General features: G+C 37.2%; 1 protein-coding gene across 3 annotated transcripts in view; it reads right to left on the reverse strand.

Annotated features, from left to right (window-relative positions):
- Positions 1–16,180, reverse strand: part of ZFAND3 (zinc finger AN1-type containing 3) — a 136,167-nt gene that overhangs the window by 92,597 nt on the left and 27,390 nt on the right. For all 3 annotated transcript variants that reach the window (XM_042022939.1, XM_042022940.1, XM_042022942.1), the window contains exons 2-3: positions 9,841–9,881; positions 7,902–7,928 (exon numbers count right to left, since the gene is read on the reverse strand). In XM_042022939.1, the coding sequence (XP_041878873.1) occupies positions 7,902–7,928; positions 9,841–9,881 (68 nt within the window). The remainder of the gene's footprint in view (positions 1–7,901; positions 7,929–9,840; positions 9,882–16,180) is intronic.

Raw genomic sequence — 16,180 nt, forward strand, 5'->3', positions numbered from 1 at the left:
CCATAATGTAGTCATCTACGTAAAATTAAGGATAAAGACATGCCTGTTGAGAACTGTTTTAAGCTACTATTTTCTCCCTCACTAATTGTTAAGTGATATTTAATCACTTATTTAGTAAGGGATATTTAATGTGCCAACAAGGAAAAAGATTATCGAAAGGGGTATTTTTCCCCCAATGCTTGCAAATTAGTCCAACAGTTTAAATTTTACCTTTTAAAAATTTCATCTCATTCAATGTAACATTCTAACTTCTTTATCTCTGAAGACAACAGTCATTATACTTTCCATTTAATTAATACCATATGGAAACTCACTCACAGACTGTAGAGGTTTTATTTAAAAAGCAGAAAGTTATAGTTGTATTGACTAAATCTGCATGAGCAGTTTGCCCTCTGGTGACTAACTTTGTGAGAACATACAAGTTTTGCAATACATATAAGAAGACTGATATGAATAAACAATGACTGGCATGTTTGCAGGCTCCATAAGAAAAAACATTAAAAGTTTTAAAAGAAATTGTATGCATTAATTGTAGCAGTGCAGTACGATTCCCTTTAAATTAAGAGGAGAAACAAATTGGACTGAAGATAAAATGTCAAGAAGATGAAGAACAGAAATTCAACTGCAGAAAAGACACAGACAAGAACTAAAATTCCAAAATTTTGCCTAAGACTTCTGAAGGCTAAGACAAAATAAAGGAAAAAAAGGTCCCTAATTGCATACATTCCTTAAGGGTATGAAAGGCAAGCCCAAAATCAGGTTGTACAAAATCAGCAGGGAAATATTATCATCTCTCAGTAACTGATGAGGAACAGAAGAGCAAGACAAAAAAAACCCAACTTGTCTAGTATGACAAAGAAATCCTCATTGACTGTGAAAAGGAAATCAAGTCAGGATCCTAGCTAGCTGTCTAGCTGCTAGATCACATTTCTTTCATATGAAATGGCTGAAGAACTGCAGAGTCATCAGTTACATTTCATTCTATTATCCAGATCATGTTTGTCCCGTACACCTGCTTCCCTAAGAGCTTAAATCACCTTAGCAAACAGCTCTACTTCCTGTATAGCGAGCTGCTCAACAGAAAGGCTCTCACATTGGAGGTCTTTCTTGGTCTTGTCGTGCTTGCGTATGCAAGGACTGTTGAAATGTTGTCTGAGTTAATTGCCATGACTATTCACCTACATTCTTTCTCACTGTCCTCAGCTTAGACTTGCTGTTGGACAGTAACTGCTTCTGTTTGGAGATGCTCAAGCATGTAGATGTGCAAGTTAATAGCAATGACAGAAGAAAGGAAATGCTGGGGGTGGAATGCAAGAAACAATTGCAAAGTAGAGTTAACTTCCTAAATCATTGTTGTGTCTTGACTGAATTCACCAGGTAGTTAGTCTGAAGACCAGTAGAATGCTGGGCAGTTTCTTCAATGATCACAAATATTGATCATAAATACACATCTTCTCAGTTACCTCAAAATTATACCTTCCTCTTGGTCATCTAGCACATAACCTTAGCACTCTAATTAAATAAATGCTGTTTCTAGATCCCTTCCCTTGTAAAATACCTTCTGAAATCAGCTCTTTTACCATCTGGCACTCCCTCCTGTTCTCTCTCGGCCTCTTGTACAGCAGTATAAGGGGAAAGAAAAAGGTAGCTGCTAGTCCTGTACAATTTTGATGGGGCATTAGCAATCAGAATCCTAGAAAACATGCAGTCAGCTCAACAGTTATCCTTCTGAATTCCTAAACACTCCGCAGGCAGCAGTTCCTAACATCTCCAATGGTGAACTACATTTTATTTAAAAGACACACCATGAATCTGCATAATACTTCTTGAAGGAATGAGTTGGATGTTCCTAAAATGCACTAAATATTGCCCTCTCTTCTCAGGCAGAAAGAGTTAAATATCCTCTTTTTATTCCCCGAAGGCTGCTGGTCCCATGCAGAGGTGCCATGTTTTATTTAAAACATGCTCTCTCTCAGTAACCACTTGTTCTAATTGGCAAGGCAAGGCTGGGTCCCCAAAGCACATAGCTCGTTAGATTCAGTTTGGATTACAAAAACACGATGAAACAAACTGCATCGAAATGTACAAATTAACAGCTCAGGAGTGCATGACACAGACATGGAATTAGATTGTAATATGGAACAAACTCCACAGGGAGGCTAAGGAACAAATCACTAGTGTCTCTATAAACTATAGAAGGGTTCCAAACGAGCAAATACACAAAACAGAGCACAGACTTTTCCATAAATCAAGCAAATTGCTAAATTAGAAAAAAAAAAACATTCCTTCTTCTATCTTATGCACACATTTATAAGAGAATAGAGTCATAAAAAAGTTAAACAAATTAAACCCGTGGGTTGCACATCCTCAATAGGTAACTCCACTTTCATGCTGGGAAAGTGCAAACAGCATGGCAATTAAGTCATATTTCCAAACATTTTTTTTACATCAACAGAAAACCTATACACAAGAGACTAAATTACAGCTGATGCTTGAACAAGTCATTTGGAAAGGTTACAAGTTAGAAGGGGAACAAGATATTAAGAAAAGAGAAAGAAACTAGCTTTACCATAAAGAAAAAAACACTAGAAAACAGAGCTATGAAAACTAAAAATAATGCAAGTCTGAGAAAAAAAAGGGCTTTAGCTCTTTTCTTTGCTTGTAGATCAATCTATACAATGGGACTGGCACTCCCATGAGATAAGAAAAAGAAAACACATGGAAAATATCAGCGACGTCTTGTCAAGAGAGAGGAAAAACATAAATTAAAACTATTTGGTAGTCTCTTTGGGTAGCCAGTACTGAGAAAAGGTCATATTTTTGCTTGAGTGTAATTTATATTTTTAACAAATGAGCCCCAGTGTATTAGACTGAATTTTGCAAGACACAATCCAACAGCCACTAATCTCCTACAGGGTAGTTTGCTGATAGGATTCATTCACTGTAAAATGATAAAAGTTATTAATTAAAAGGCATTCAGTTTTACTAGAATGTGTTGGTGAAAAGACACTTACGTGACAGGATAATGCCCCACTACCTTAAAGTACCCAGAAAGAAGAAAAGAGAAGAAGAAAAACCTGTCCTGCCTCAATACACAACATTTGAGTGACAGCTGTGAAAGAAATTCTTTCTTCCACTAACAATTGCACAGAAACTTCATGGGTCTGTCCTCCATCAGTGCTTGCCCCTTCCCACTATTTCATACAGGGGAAGATAAAGGAAGATGAAAAAGAACAAAATAATTGAGCACACCAAACCAGCAGCTGAGCCATTGGCCACTGGCCCTGTTGACACCCTTCACAGCACTGCTGTGCACACAATGCCTTCACACAGCCAGGTCCCGGCAACATGAGGGTTGTGCCTTCTGCACAGCATCTTTCACACCTTTTATACAATGCATAGCCAAACCATATCAGTACTGACACAAAGCAACTTAAGAGCACTGTACTCTGCAGCTTCCATGCCATGACAAGGTACACATGGACCCAGCAAGTAATGTTTTACTAACTTCACTCAACATGGGACCCACATTTAACTCCAGCAAGGCTAGAAAGCTTCAGGTATCCCTTTCTCTCAAACTTCCAATTCTCTTGTATATACTGAGACTTAGGAAGGTGCAGTATAAATATGCTGGAAGATTTGGCTGATGTTTATTTTTGACAAAAGTAAAATGATTAGTCCTAAACTTAGATCATACAACTGTATTTGAATAAATTAATTTTATCTTAATTTGTATTTCCCCTCCAAACCTTTAAGACAGGTTAGGGTAAAAGGAGTCAACTAAAAACCTATAAATCCCTTCTCAACCTTTCCACAAATTATTGCCCTGTTCTAACGATCCAAACAGAGCTACTGCTCAGATTTTTAAATTTTTTTAAAGCAAGGAATAATGCATACTAACAGAGTAAAAGGAATGACTGGGATCAGCAGTGCAAATCGAGCGTATAAATAACTAAAGTAGTTTATCCAATGTTTTTCTTAATTCCATTTCATGGTGAGTCTCTTTTTCAAGCTTAGCATACATTTCATGTTTCAAGTGTATTAATTATGCTAAGACATCTTTTTCCCATCAGGCTTACCCATTTGGAAATTCTCTGGGTATAGAGTAAAAGAAACTGAATGTATGCCAAACAATATCTATGGTTATATCTGAAATGTTGTAGTTCTCTACTAGCAGGTGCTCGAGAAATTAGAAGCATTCTTGTTGCCACTGTAACAGCTGTACAATTTTCCAAAGAAATACTCAGCTGCAAGCTTGACTGTGCAATAAAACCTAAAGATGAAGCTTGACTACTTTCAAGCTCTAGCCAGTGAGGGCCATTTTTGTAGCAAGCAGTCCATTTACTTCAAAATACAAAGACAGACATGAATACAGCAGCAAATTCTAATCTAATGAAGCAACATATTGAGGCACTGGCTTCTATTAGGAGCCAACAAAGGCAATACCATACTGAAAAAAGAAATGTCTTGTGTGGTGGTGAAGAAAACTAGTTCTTAGTGATGTTTTCAAACTTCTGGAAACACTTCTTGCTGCTTCTCTATACTAAAACTTGTGGATTCACATCAGGAATTACAAAGGTATGAAAAATACAAACATAACAGATTTTTAATAATTCGTTTAGGACTGAAAACTTTATGAACACAAGGGCTAAATGAAGCATAATTTAGCAATTACCATCCAGTAGGGCACAGAAAAAAAGCATAATTTGAACTAGCAACATACAAGATGCACCTGCTGAAAAGGTTTCCAGTAAGCAAACTGAAAGCTTTACTAAGGATCAAATCAACAGCAAAACCTATTAGGCAGGAATGCTGATTTCTGCCAGCTCATGCTTGCACTAGGAGTTATTACTGCCAGATGTGGCAGCAATAACAGACAAGTTCTAAAGAGCTCCCAAGATTTACAAAAACTGAGAGAAAAGGAAACTGTACTACTCAGTAAGTCTGAGACACAAAAAACTCCTAATTTTGTAAGCTCCAAAAACTGTGTGTGATTTAAGCGTGACAAAATAAAGGTCTGCTCAACAAAGCAGGAAGGTTAAGATATGCAAAAATATGAAATAACTCTACAGTCAGACATCTGATTTCAGGCAGAATCTGACACTTCTAGACTCAGACGATATATAGTATATATTAATGTCTATTTTTCTTTTTCACTCCTTAGTGGATCTTTTCAATTCAGGAACATAAAAAATACTATCAAAGTTTCAAAATTTCATAATGACCTAGCATAGAGTTAAGCATATATATTAAAAATACATATGTGGTTCCAGCAATACTGACTTTCTGCTAGTATAAGGAAGATTAAAAATCTGTAATTTTTTAGTCATCAAGAATCCAGTATGTAAAAATATGCGTTTTATTTCAATCTAAAAGTAAGATTGAACTATGAGTTGAAGCCCCTAAAACCCAGACAATTCTTGGGTTATACAGTTACCTTCCCAATTTCAGTGATGCTGATCTGCTGCACTTTGCACAACATGAATATAAATATTGCACAGCTGGATTAGGAGATGGACACCCATCTCTAGAAGTTTCAATTACAGGTTCAGACAGAATGCCTATGATTTTGATTCACAAATCCATGAATACTCTAATCAGATTTTATGTTCTTCCAGTGTTCCCATTGCATCTCTCCACCAAACCATTCACTGCTGCACTTACCTTCAGTTTCGCACACTATTGAACAAGCTGAAATCCATTTCCTGTACCTCTCTTTTCATTGCTGACAGGAACATAACACAAATTAAGCTTTCTATGCTTACAATCAAATGGATTAAAGACAGACTGCATTTTTGGAGAGTGATGTAAGTAGAAAGTGTAGTTTTATCATTTTCTCTATTTAAACTTTTGTTCTTACTCTTTCTCAGAACTCTTTGTAATAGTTTGTTTTGTGACTGTTCCCAGAGGTTCCAATTAAAATTGAATTCTTGAGGTACCAGGTGTTGTTTCCATGAATGCAGAATTCCTGCCTGAAAGATCCTACTTTATAAGTGGCATTTCAAAAAGTACTCAAACAATGTCCCGACCTGAAATTGATACTAAAATTTCCATAAACCTCATGGGAGCAAAGATAGGCTAATAAGGAGTACTTTTGAAAGTGTTAACGCACCATTATACTGTATTTAACCATTCCGAATTTGCAGTCTACCATACTGAAAGAAGAATGGCTGCAGCATTCTTGAAAGATGTGGTGTCACTAAGGGAGATACTCTGGTGGTAATTTGCATTTTTTTACTTACCAGCCTATATTCTGACCAAAAAAATCGCACCAAAAAAACCTCTGAAACCCACAGCACTCTACTGCATTTGTATTCTAGGTGCACGGGAAGTCTGAAGCAACTATGTCTTCATCATCTAAAGAGCGCATTTATGTGAAGCACTTCAATATGTAGGGTTAACACTTGTTCTGTATCTGGAGACTCTGAGGCATTGATAACACGTGGTCAGCACTAAATTGGAGACACAATGTCGTAAAGTACTTTGCAGAAGTACAATTAACTTGAAATTATTTCAGAGAAGCTCTTGAACATTTCAAAGTCTGTTGCTTCTACAGGGTTTAAGTGAAAAAAGTCAGGTATTCCTTCTTGGAAGAGGCAGATGGTGTGAAGAGGAGGCAGAGAGCTGAAGAGGGTAGCTAACTTCAAACTCTTCTACAGTGTTCATCAACCCTTATGTGCAGGCTAAGAACTAGTCTGCGGCAAATGAACAGCAATTTTGTGGTTGTACAGAAGAGCTTAGTGAACTTTCTGCATCCAGGTCAAAACACTGGGCACTTACAGGCAAAGGGCTGCATGTATCTGTGTAGTATGCAGCTCATTCTCGCCATAGAAAACTTAACCTCTGTAATGACTTGTGAGCAGTACTGCCACGTCTAATGTACAAAAAAGTACAAAAGAGAGCCAAAACAAGGAATGCCAGTCTCTGTGCTACATAGCCTGGTTGCTTTTACTGTTTGTCTCATCTTCGGACAAATGTGAGTGAAAATTAAGTGAATTTATTTTGGTAATAAATTTAGAAATCAGAAACATTTGGTCAAACAATGAGGCAAACCGACATTACCCTTTGCTCCAATTCTGTGCTAATTAATATGATGGATGTCAAACTACGACAACTTTTTCCCCAAGAGATGGGCGTCATTGTTTAGGAATAGTATTCCCAAATTTAGTTTCCCCCACTAAAACGCTAAACAACAAGCTGCTCCCTCACTTCCTCCCCTTGTGGCGGGCTGGAGAGGAGAATTGGAGGCACAAAAGGTAAAGATCGTGGGCTGAGATAACAACAATTTACTGGAAACAGCAATGAGAGAAGAAAACAAATATTAACAGCAACAATATTAATAACAAAAATGTACAAGAGCGAGGTGAGTGCTTCACATGCAAAATGCTCAGAACTGGCATTACCTGACCACTCTCTCTGGCAGGTTTTCTTGATTGGAAGGCAACCCCTTCTCACTGGAAGAGAGTCTCTTTCCCCACCGGCAATGAGGTGAGGTGGTACAGAATAACCATGTCCTAGCCATGCCCCCTCCTGGCTACTGCAGAAATTAGCCCTGTCCTGGCAGAACCAGAACAATGGGGAAGCCAGGAAACGCAGAAGCAAAGAAGACTTCATAATCATGTATTTACAAACTTGTAGATAGTTCAGAAAGTCTGAAAAGCCTGCTAAGACAGGAAGGTTCCACGAATAAATCATACTGCACTGTAAACACAACGTTTCATCCCTTACAGACTTGTTGCCCTTCTCCCCTGATACATATAAAAAAGGAATGCTTACACAAATGTAAGGGTCTTTCCTGCTCTGTGTGTCTCAAATTGTTTTGCTTTTTTTTTAAAAAGGAAGACTGGATTCTTCCTTCTGGAAAAAAAACCAACAAAAAAAAAATTTAAAGAGCTACTAACCTTTTTCGTTGTGTGGATTTCTTTTTTCTGAAATAAAAGAAAAAGGAAATGATGGTCATATTTTGAAGTATTTCCGTATTTTGAAATCATTTCAATATTTTGAAATTTTGCCTCTGCTTCAATACATTTGAATAAATAACCTGCCACATTAAAAGAGAAAAAAAAATGAACTATTTTTCACACCCTTTCTCTGGAGTGCCTGAAACAGTGAAAAACATCTTTCAACACCTTACTTGCCTAAAATCTTGCTACCTATGGTGGTGGAATTTACAGAAATAGGAGTATACATCTTTCTGTATCAATATGTAGCTAGAAACTCAGTATAAAAACATGCTAAAAATATTTCAGTAACCATCAGGGAAAAAAAAAGAAAAAATAGAAAAACACTTTTATGTTGGAATGATGACATTGAGAGGTTTTGAGTTGTGACTCCAACAGAACTGGTTATTTCAATACTTGTTGAAGGAACCATGGTTAAAATCTAAATAAGATAGAGTAAATTTGTCTTTTTCTACAGTACCTTGTTTTATTCCAACCAGTAGTAGCTTTTTAAGTTACTAAAACTCTTCCAAAGACTTATGTCATCAAAATAAACAGGCCCTAAGGAACATCTTGAAAATTTAAAAACATAAGCTCTCCCACCCCTGCCCCGCCAATCACACAAGGTCTCATCTTACAATTTTACAACAGAGAAAAATTAACTTTATCAGAGGTAATGGCATTTCAGAAGAATTGCAGAATAGAAGTCAACAAGAACTTTTCTTCTTGCTAAAAAGAAACAAAATTACAAGCAAACAACAAAAAAAGCCCCAAACCACTAAAAACCAAATAAAAGATGCTCTGCCTAATGCCTGGTCTGCTGGCTGTGAAGTGTTGGGTACTCTGCTAAACTCAGCAAATGAGGGATGGGCTGTTTTGGTGTCTCAAAATCAGAACACCTGCATTGCTGAGTACACAAACACAAGTTATTTACAGTGCTACTATGAACACAAGAGTCCTACTGAGTCAAACCAAAGACTAGTTTGTGACTGTGGTCAGTAGGGAAAGAGCACAAGAAATGACTTACACTTTCCTCAGTATACCCAAGGCTTTGGAAAACAGCCAGAGAAATACATTTTGCTGAACAACCTTTTGACAATCTTTATTTCCCATGTGTTTGTTTAAAAAAGTGATGCTGAATCCAAGATCTGAAATCTAAAAGTCAAAATTCATTTTTTGTTTAAAAAATGCTAGAAAAGCTTTTAAGTTTAAAAAAAAATGCTGAACCTTTAAAAATTTTATCTGTTGCCCCAAGACAACTAAAAATCGTGAGCTATGACAGGACCTTAATTACAATTAAAAGTAAGTTTACAATACTAAATAATACCAAAAAATTAATTCAGAAAAGCAAAGCTAGAAGCTGCTAACAGGAAAAGGTCAATAACAATTTCTAAGATTTTACACAATAGCAATGACTTTACAATAAGAAAATAATATGAAGTAATTAGAACAGCCTACCAATGAGTTACTGATGACTTAATGTTCAAGGGCTGCAAGTTAAAGGAAATGGAACAACGTGTTCTATACCAACTTTTCCTTTTAATGTGTTTATCCATTCTATATATCAGAGGTTATTACAAAATAAATCCTACAAAATTCCAAATTACAATTCAGACTTATGCATTGTGGAAACCACATCATCCGCACAGGAGCTGTGCTGGCAACGAAACTCTGTAGTTCGAGGATGTAACTAAATTCCCTAAACTTCAAGAACAAGGTTTGATGGGTACATTTACACAAGAGGTTCTTGATTAGCAAGTAAATGAAGCACCAAAGTGAGGAAAATCTGATTACATATACACACTGAAGGAAGAGAAACCCATGCACAAATCCTAAGGGAGATGCCAACAATGTGGTTTCGATAATCTAACGGAAACACAAAACCTTTTACTGCACTTACCAGCAAAGCATTTGGAACAGAGATTCATAGTCTTGCTGGACCTGGGGCAAAAAATAAAAAAAAAATAGAGCTAAAAAATTCATTATATTTCTAATCAATACAGGGAAGTTTTGGGGGGAATGAAGCAAGGGTACAGAGAAGGTAAGATAAATGGCTAGGAATCAAAGGTAAGTGGCTAGAAGTAGCTGAACTAGAAACAGAGTATGGGAAGAGACTTTGTGCAGTAATCTCTTTCCAAGAGTTTCCAAAGCATGACTTCCACACATTTACCTCATATATGAAAATAAACTTACTTTACCATTCCATGTATATGTTACACATTCACCATTCAAATTTTCTATTGCAATGTGATAATAATGACAGACAGGAAGCCCCAAAACATTCCACTTGAATGTTCTACTCCCCTCGGCAACAGCCTCTCCTGACAAATCCTGAATACAATACAGCAATAGAGAGATTAAAGTATTGTACTTATAAGGACACAGACAGATGTGCTCTTGGAAGTCTAGCTGGAATGGCTTAAGCAGTTATTACCTCAAGCTGTTCATTACTACCCTCAGCTGCATCCAGCAGTAATTTAAAATAACCTGGCTGACTTTGCACTGACATGGACTAGGATAGTTCATATGATCCACAAGGGTGGCTCAGCTTTGAGGGCAGCAACCTTCAGCTGAGAGAAGACCACCAGGAGAACAGCAGCAACATCTTAAGCCTCCCAGATGTTTACAAAGTGCTTATGCAGTTATGCCACAAGTGTTCAAACCTCAGAAAGTCAGTAGCCTCACCAAAAAAAAAAAAAAAAAAAAAAGGTTATAAAACCTCTCTAGGGCTCCCATGAAAATACCCAAAGCAATATACTATGTTTCCCCCAGTTCACAAAAAGTTCTCCTCTAACATCACATCTCCTTTACAAAGTGACCTGGAGAATATTCTCAGAAGTTCTCTATGTGTTGGAATACCTTTAGGTAAGAACAAACCACTTTCTGTGCACACTGCCCAATATTTGATTTGTTCAGCATTCCTGAATCAGCTCTGCCATTATTTACAGCATTAATGCCATCCTGGGCAGGTCTCAAAGCACCTATTAACAGGCAAGGTTGTACCAAAACTGTCCATGCCCATAAGACCTTTTTGCCTCCTCAGGGCAGCCTCCAGCTGGAACATATAGTTTAGCCAAATTAGTTGCACCTTTCTCTTCAGAAATATGCATGCACAGAAACAACTGCTGCTACCAAAACAGTTCTTTTCTATCTCCAGCCAAACAGGAATGGAATTTTGAGAGGAGGTCTGTCCCTAACAACACATAACTTATAAAAAACCGTTTGTTATCTTGAGACAAAAAAATTTGACAATTTTTTCAAAACAATTATATCACAAATGAACACATATCAGAATTATAGATTCCCCCCACCCCGAGTTCGCAGATGGTTACTTTGAATGACCGAAGTAAACCCAGACTTGGTCAATTGTATCTTCATACTGGTCACATCAAAACATTACAGATGCTTTTCAATTCATGCACATCTGAAAGCTGCTTTACATCAGCCTCAAAAATTCTGTAAGAACACATATCACTGCAGATTTGAGACATAAGCATTTGCCAGGTATAGCAAGAGCCACAGACACATGAAAGCTAGTTTTAAATGCGAACAGTATGTGCACAGGAGAATTAATTCCCAAGAAAAGAAAAGCAGAACAGCATTTGTAGCCATACAAATATATCATCAGATTGGTAGATACCCAAAGATTCAGTATCTATGCTGACGGCCTGCACAGATTATCTACCTTCAAGAAAACTGCAAATAAGAACAGCATGGTGAGTCAACATCTACAGCATCAGTGTGCTGCAGTTCAGTGCTCAACTGCTAATGGGTTAGACCTTCTGGAGCAGCTCAATATGCCAGGCAGCACCTTCTCTGCAAAGCCATTAAACCCAGGAGCAGCAAAGAAAAAGAAAGGCAGAGTTCAGCTGGTTCATACTGACGACATTGCAATGGGCAATGACAAATGTTTTCTGTGGTATAATCAACCATCTCAGCTGTTAAATATCAATCCAAAGCCTCATATATTTACTTATCAGCACACCAACAATGGAAAACACAGATGCAAACACAATACAGAGCTCTGTGAAAAAGAGAAAAGAAGGCTGCCATGTACTTCTAACACACAAAACCACCTCACATTTTTTGAAAGGACAGCACTATCGGACAAGTGACCTTGTAAGCCAAGTAACATTGTTACAGTTTCAAGGATCACTTTGTCTTTGATCCTTGTATACGACTTTCCAAGGCATCCAAGTCAGTCTGAAGCTGCTACACGTGATGAGAACCTGAACCTTGAGAGTTTTTTCTTGGTTTCTTTTACACAGTCACTTATGTGAGTGCAGATACATCAACATCACCCTAGAACCAAGAAAACAGCAAAGACAGAGTAACAGCATTGATCAACAGTCAGCTTCTTTGTGAAAATGCAGTATTTTATTACAGCAAAAGTTTTATAAAGAAAATGGATTACACAGTTTATATACATCAAATTTACTAGGAATTATCCAAGAGTCATGTCACTGTAAAGTAAAATGTTTGACAGCTTTTTGCTACACTGCAACTTCCTCCTCTCATTGCTACGATCTCCTCTTTTCAGCAGGCAAGGGTTCACTCACCAGACTTAAAACTAAGCAAATCTGCATATTGCTGTTCTCTGGCAAAGCACATCTTGTTAACCACATCACTGGTTTACATTAATTATTTCTCAGTGACTTCAGAATTCACCAGAACCTCATACTGTCAAGTGAGGAACATGAAAATGTAAAATTTCTTTGTTCCTGACAACCTTCTCAAATATATCATACATCTCCAATATCTGTTATTTCTAGAGATAATTTTATTTGCAACACTCAAAGTTCTGAAATATCAAACAGTCCTGATAACAACACAGCCCTCTGTTTCCACTTCATAGGAAAAAGACGGTCATGGATGACTTTTAGGGAAGGCAATACAATTCCTGTTTCTAGGAACACATAGCAAAATCATGACTGTAGTGGTGAATAAAGCACAGCAAAGCTAGAATTCAAAGTTAGTCCCGGCAATGAGAATTGCACGTTTTAGACTGCAAGTCTTTAGGCTGATCCCCAACACTTCTACACCATTCTGACACAGCTGGTTTGGGATATACTTCTGAATCAGATATCAAGTCACCATGGTTTTTAACTGGACATATTATAGTAATTCCTAAATTTCCCTCATGAAAGTCAGCTTCATGTTGAACAGCACCTAATCCAGAATTACTCACAGTATACATTTTATATGTACAATATCCCTATAAGGTCATTTTTATACTGATAATTTATAATCCCCACTTGTACATAATTTAACCTGGTATTCAGAAAGACATTCATATTTATAGATAAATCAAGTCAAATAGAATTGCAGTTTTGCTGAGGCAGAATATAAAGTTAAACCCTCTTTGACGGTACTTCCACCTGTCAAAAAGAAACCATTTAACTAAAGTGTGACACAAAATTATTATGTAGATTGGAAACCACAAGGTGAAGCAAGCTCAGAAGGTCAAGTGGTAGACTAAGTTAAAAGCAGAGGATACTTCAAGCCAGATGGAATACCCCAGAGGCTACAGAATGATTGCATGCAACAGTTCTGCAGGGTTTGGTCTGAAAAAAGTGTGGGTATTAAAACTGCCTCCACTGCCAAAAAGAAAAAAACCCACTCCCTTAACAGTATGGCCACGAAAGCAGTAGCAATGACATAGGGACTTTGAAAGAAGAAGAAATTTACAGAAATGGGAAATCCTGGAAGTTCTAAGATATTTGTACTTTAGGCAGGAAATAAATTGCTTGTAAGGGTAAAACTAAAACGCAGATTTGAGGCTCTCCAAACCATCATCCCGTACCTGTGCTGTTGTGCCTACAACTCGCCACAGCAAAGGGAACTATTCGAGCATTCAGACAGACGTGCACACAGACCACCGTAAGGTCCCAACCTCAGTGAGATGCACATCTGCATCTCCAGTTAAGGGTGCGTAATGCAAACTGAGAGCCAGCAAGGGGCATTAAATAGCAAAAATCACATACTTCAAATCCTGTATGTACTCATATCATGTACAACTGGTATGTAACTAATTAAGAAAATGGAAGAGATTGCTTCCCTGATTCCATATTCATACGATACTTCCAGTACATTCTCAGGAAGGTGTGAAGTGGCCTTACCTGCTCCACTAAGAGCACTCAATCTTATAAACTTAACTTTATGCTCTATACTGCCAATCATTCCTTTTATTCCCTGACATATTACAGGATATCATTGCAATGTACAAAATCAATGCACATTCTACTCTGTCTTCACTGGGAGCTCGGTTTTCCTTCCCCCTCTCCCAGTAAACGACTATCAATACAAAATCACATTCAGAGAATGCAGCTGAATTCTAGCCCTAAATCTCAAAGACACAACTGTTAGACGCACAGCAGCTGATCAGAATAAACAGAATCAAAAGAAAATCTCAATCTGAAGAGGCAAGAACAAGTTACATGTGGAAATTTTGTGCAAAGAGAGTTAAAAAGAAGCATAGCAAAATGTGACTGATCTCAAGATACTCAGTCTCCAAAAACAACCTTCTGCCAAGAAACTTAGATAGGCACATGTAATAAATAATGTTTTGTAACAAAATCCTCCATTTTCCAGCAGCTGGACAGGTGCCTCATCAGGTGTTCCCATCCCATCCTTAAGATGAAAAAACAAAAGGAGACCAGAACAACTAAAACTAATACTAGCTTTACTCTACACAACTGCCAATGGGCAACACAAAATGCTCAGTTGCACCTGTACTAGCACGCCACCTAGACTTCTGAAGGTAATGGTGAACTAGTATTATTAGTGTAGATGCTCACCAATAACAAGAATTGTGCAGCTGTATCAGAGTAAAAATAAATAAAGATTCTACTACAGGTATGTATTTTCAATTCTTGAAAAACAACACTAGAATAATGATAATTCTTGAAACCAGTTTTAGTTCATCTGTCTTTTGATGATGGAAGAATAAGGATTTTGGAGAAAAAATACTTTCATGTAGTGTATGTGCATTAGACATTTAATTTTAAAGACATTAAAGCCACAGATGCTAATTAAATATGACTACAGAATCCCAGGTTCTGCATTTTTATTGGAAACAGAGCCTTCCAGCATATCTAGTAATGGTTTGCTACAATTCAGCATTTGCTATGACTTGGTAGCAGGAAAACGTATCTACTTCAGCGTCACTGTAATTGCACTGTTGATTAAATGCAGCACGTTAAATGTTTCTTCCTTCCAGCACAGCAATTACAGCGGGATCACAGTGTCACAACAGTACAAATGTATCTCAGCCCCTGAATGATACCTGTCCAAAGTTGGCAGGGGCCGTATGTTTGAGAAAGATTAACACAGTATGAACCATGTCATTCCTTAGTTAAAACTAAAGATGCTCCCTGTATGCTCAGCACATGCTATGTCATGCATTTTGCAACTTAGGACGACTATACATATGTAAAATCAATGCATTTATACTACTGTAGTTAATGATCTGTCACCATTTCCATTAGAAAGCAATTTTCAAAGCCTTAGACCTCTGCTAAGAATTCACCCTGAGCTGAATCCTGGCACGTGGCAAAAGCAAAACCATAGCAGACACATTTACTTTCATCCAAATAAATTAGAAGGATTATTTATTATTAAAAGAAAATCGATCCAATTCTGTATTTCCCTGACACTTTTCATCATTCATTTAGAGCATCTAACACTCCACCTCGTACAGGAGAGAGGTTAATTAGGCTGTGTTAATAAGATCCTCAGTTGCCCTTTGAAAGTTCTATATATCCTGTACACTAGCTTCTGAAGAAAGCCATTTTACTTTTCTAAACCAGAAGTCACCTTACTGATTTCATATATGCTGCATATTTGATATTTATAGGTCCTCTGTAATTTATGATCTTGTGAAAGTTTTTTGGGCAGTTTAAACAATTATTCATATTTTCAAATGGAGGTAGCTCAATTACTCTTTATGAATGATGCATGCCAAATTCCTTTCAAATAAGAGCATAAGTGAAGCATGGCAAATGCAGGTAGACATACAGAGACCTTGGCAACGAGAAAGTCACATGCATTCAGACACAGATTTTTAAGTGAACTAAAATCTGAAATTAAATATCTCACAAATGCATTCAAAATCCTCTACTTCATCATCTGTTCTACACCTGTAAGTTCAGTGTTAAGAATGCTAGTTCAATTAGGAAAGTGTTATCAGTAACTTATTTTTATGATTACAACTACTATAAGGGGTTTTGCTTTAATAACAT

Source organism: Corvus kubaryi, unplaced genomic scaffold, assembly GCF_017639235.1.
Source record: "Corvus kubaryi isolate FWS band 111438036 unplaced genomic scaffold, C.kubaryi_AGA036_p1.0 37232, whole genome shotgun sequence".
Taxonomy (NCBI): domain Eukaryota; kingdom Metazoa; phylum Chordata; class Aves; order Passeriformes; family Corvidae; genus Corvus; species Corvus kubaryi.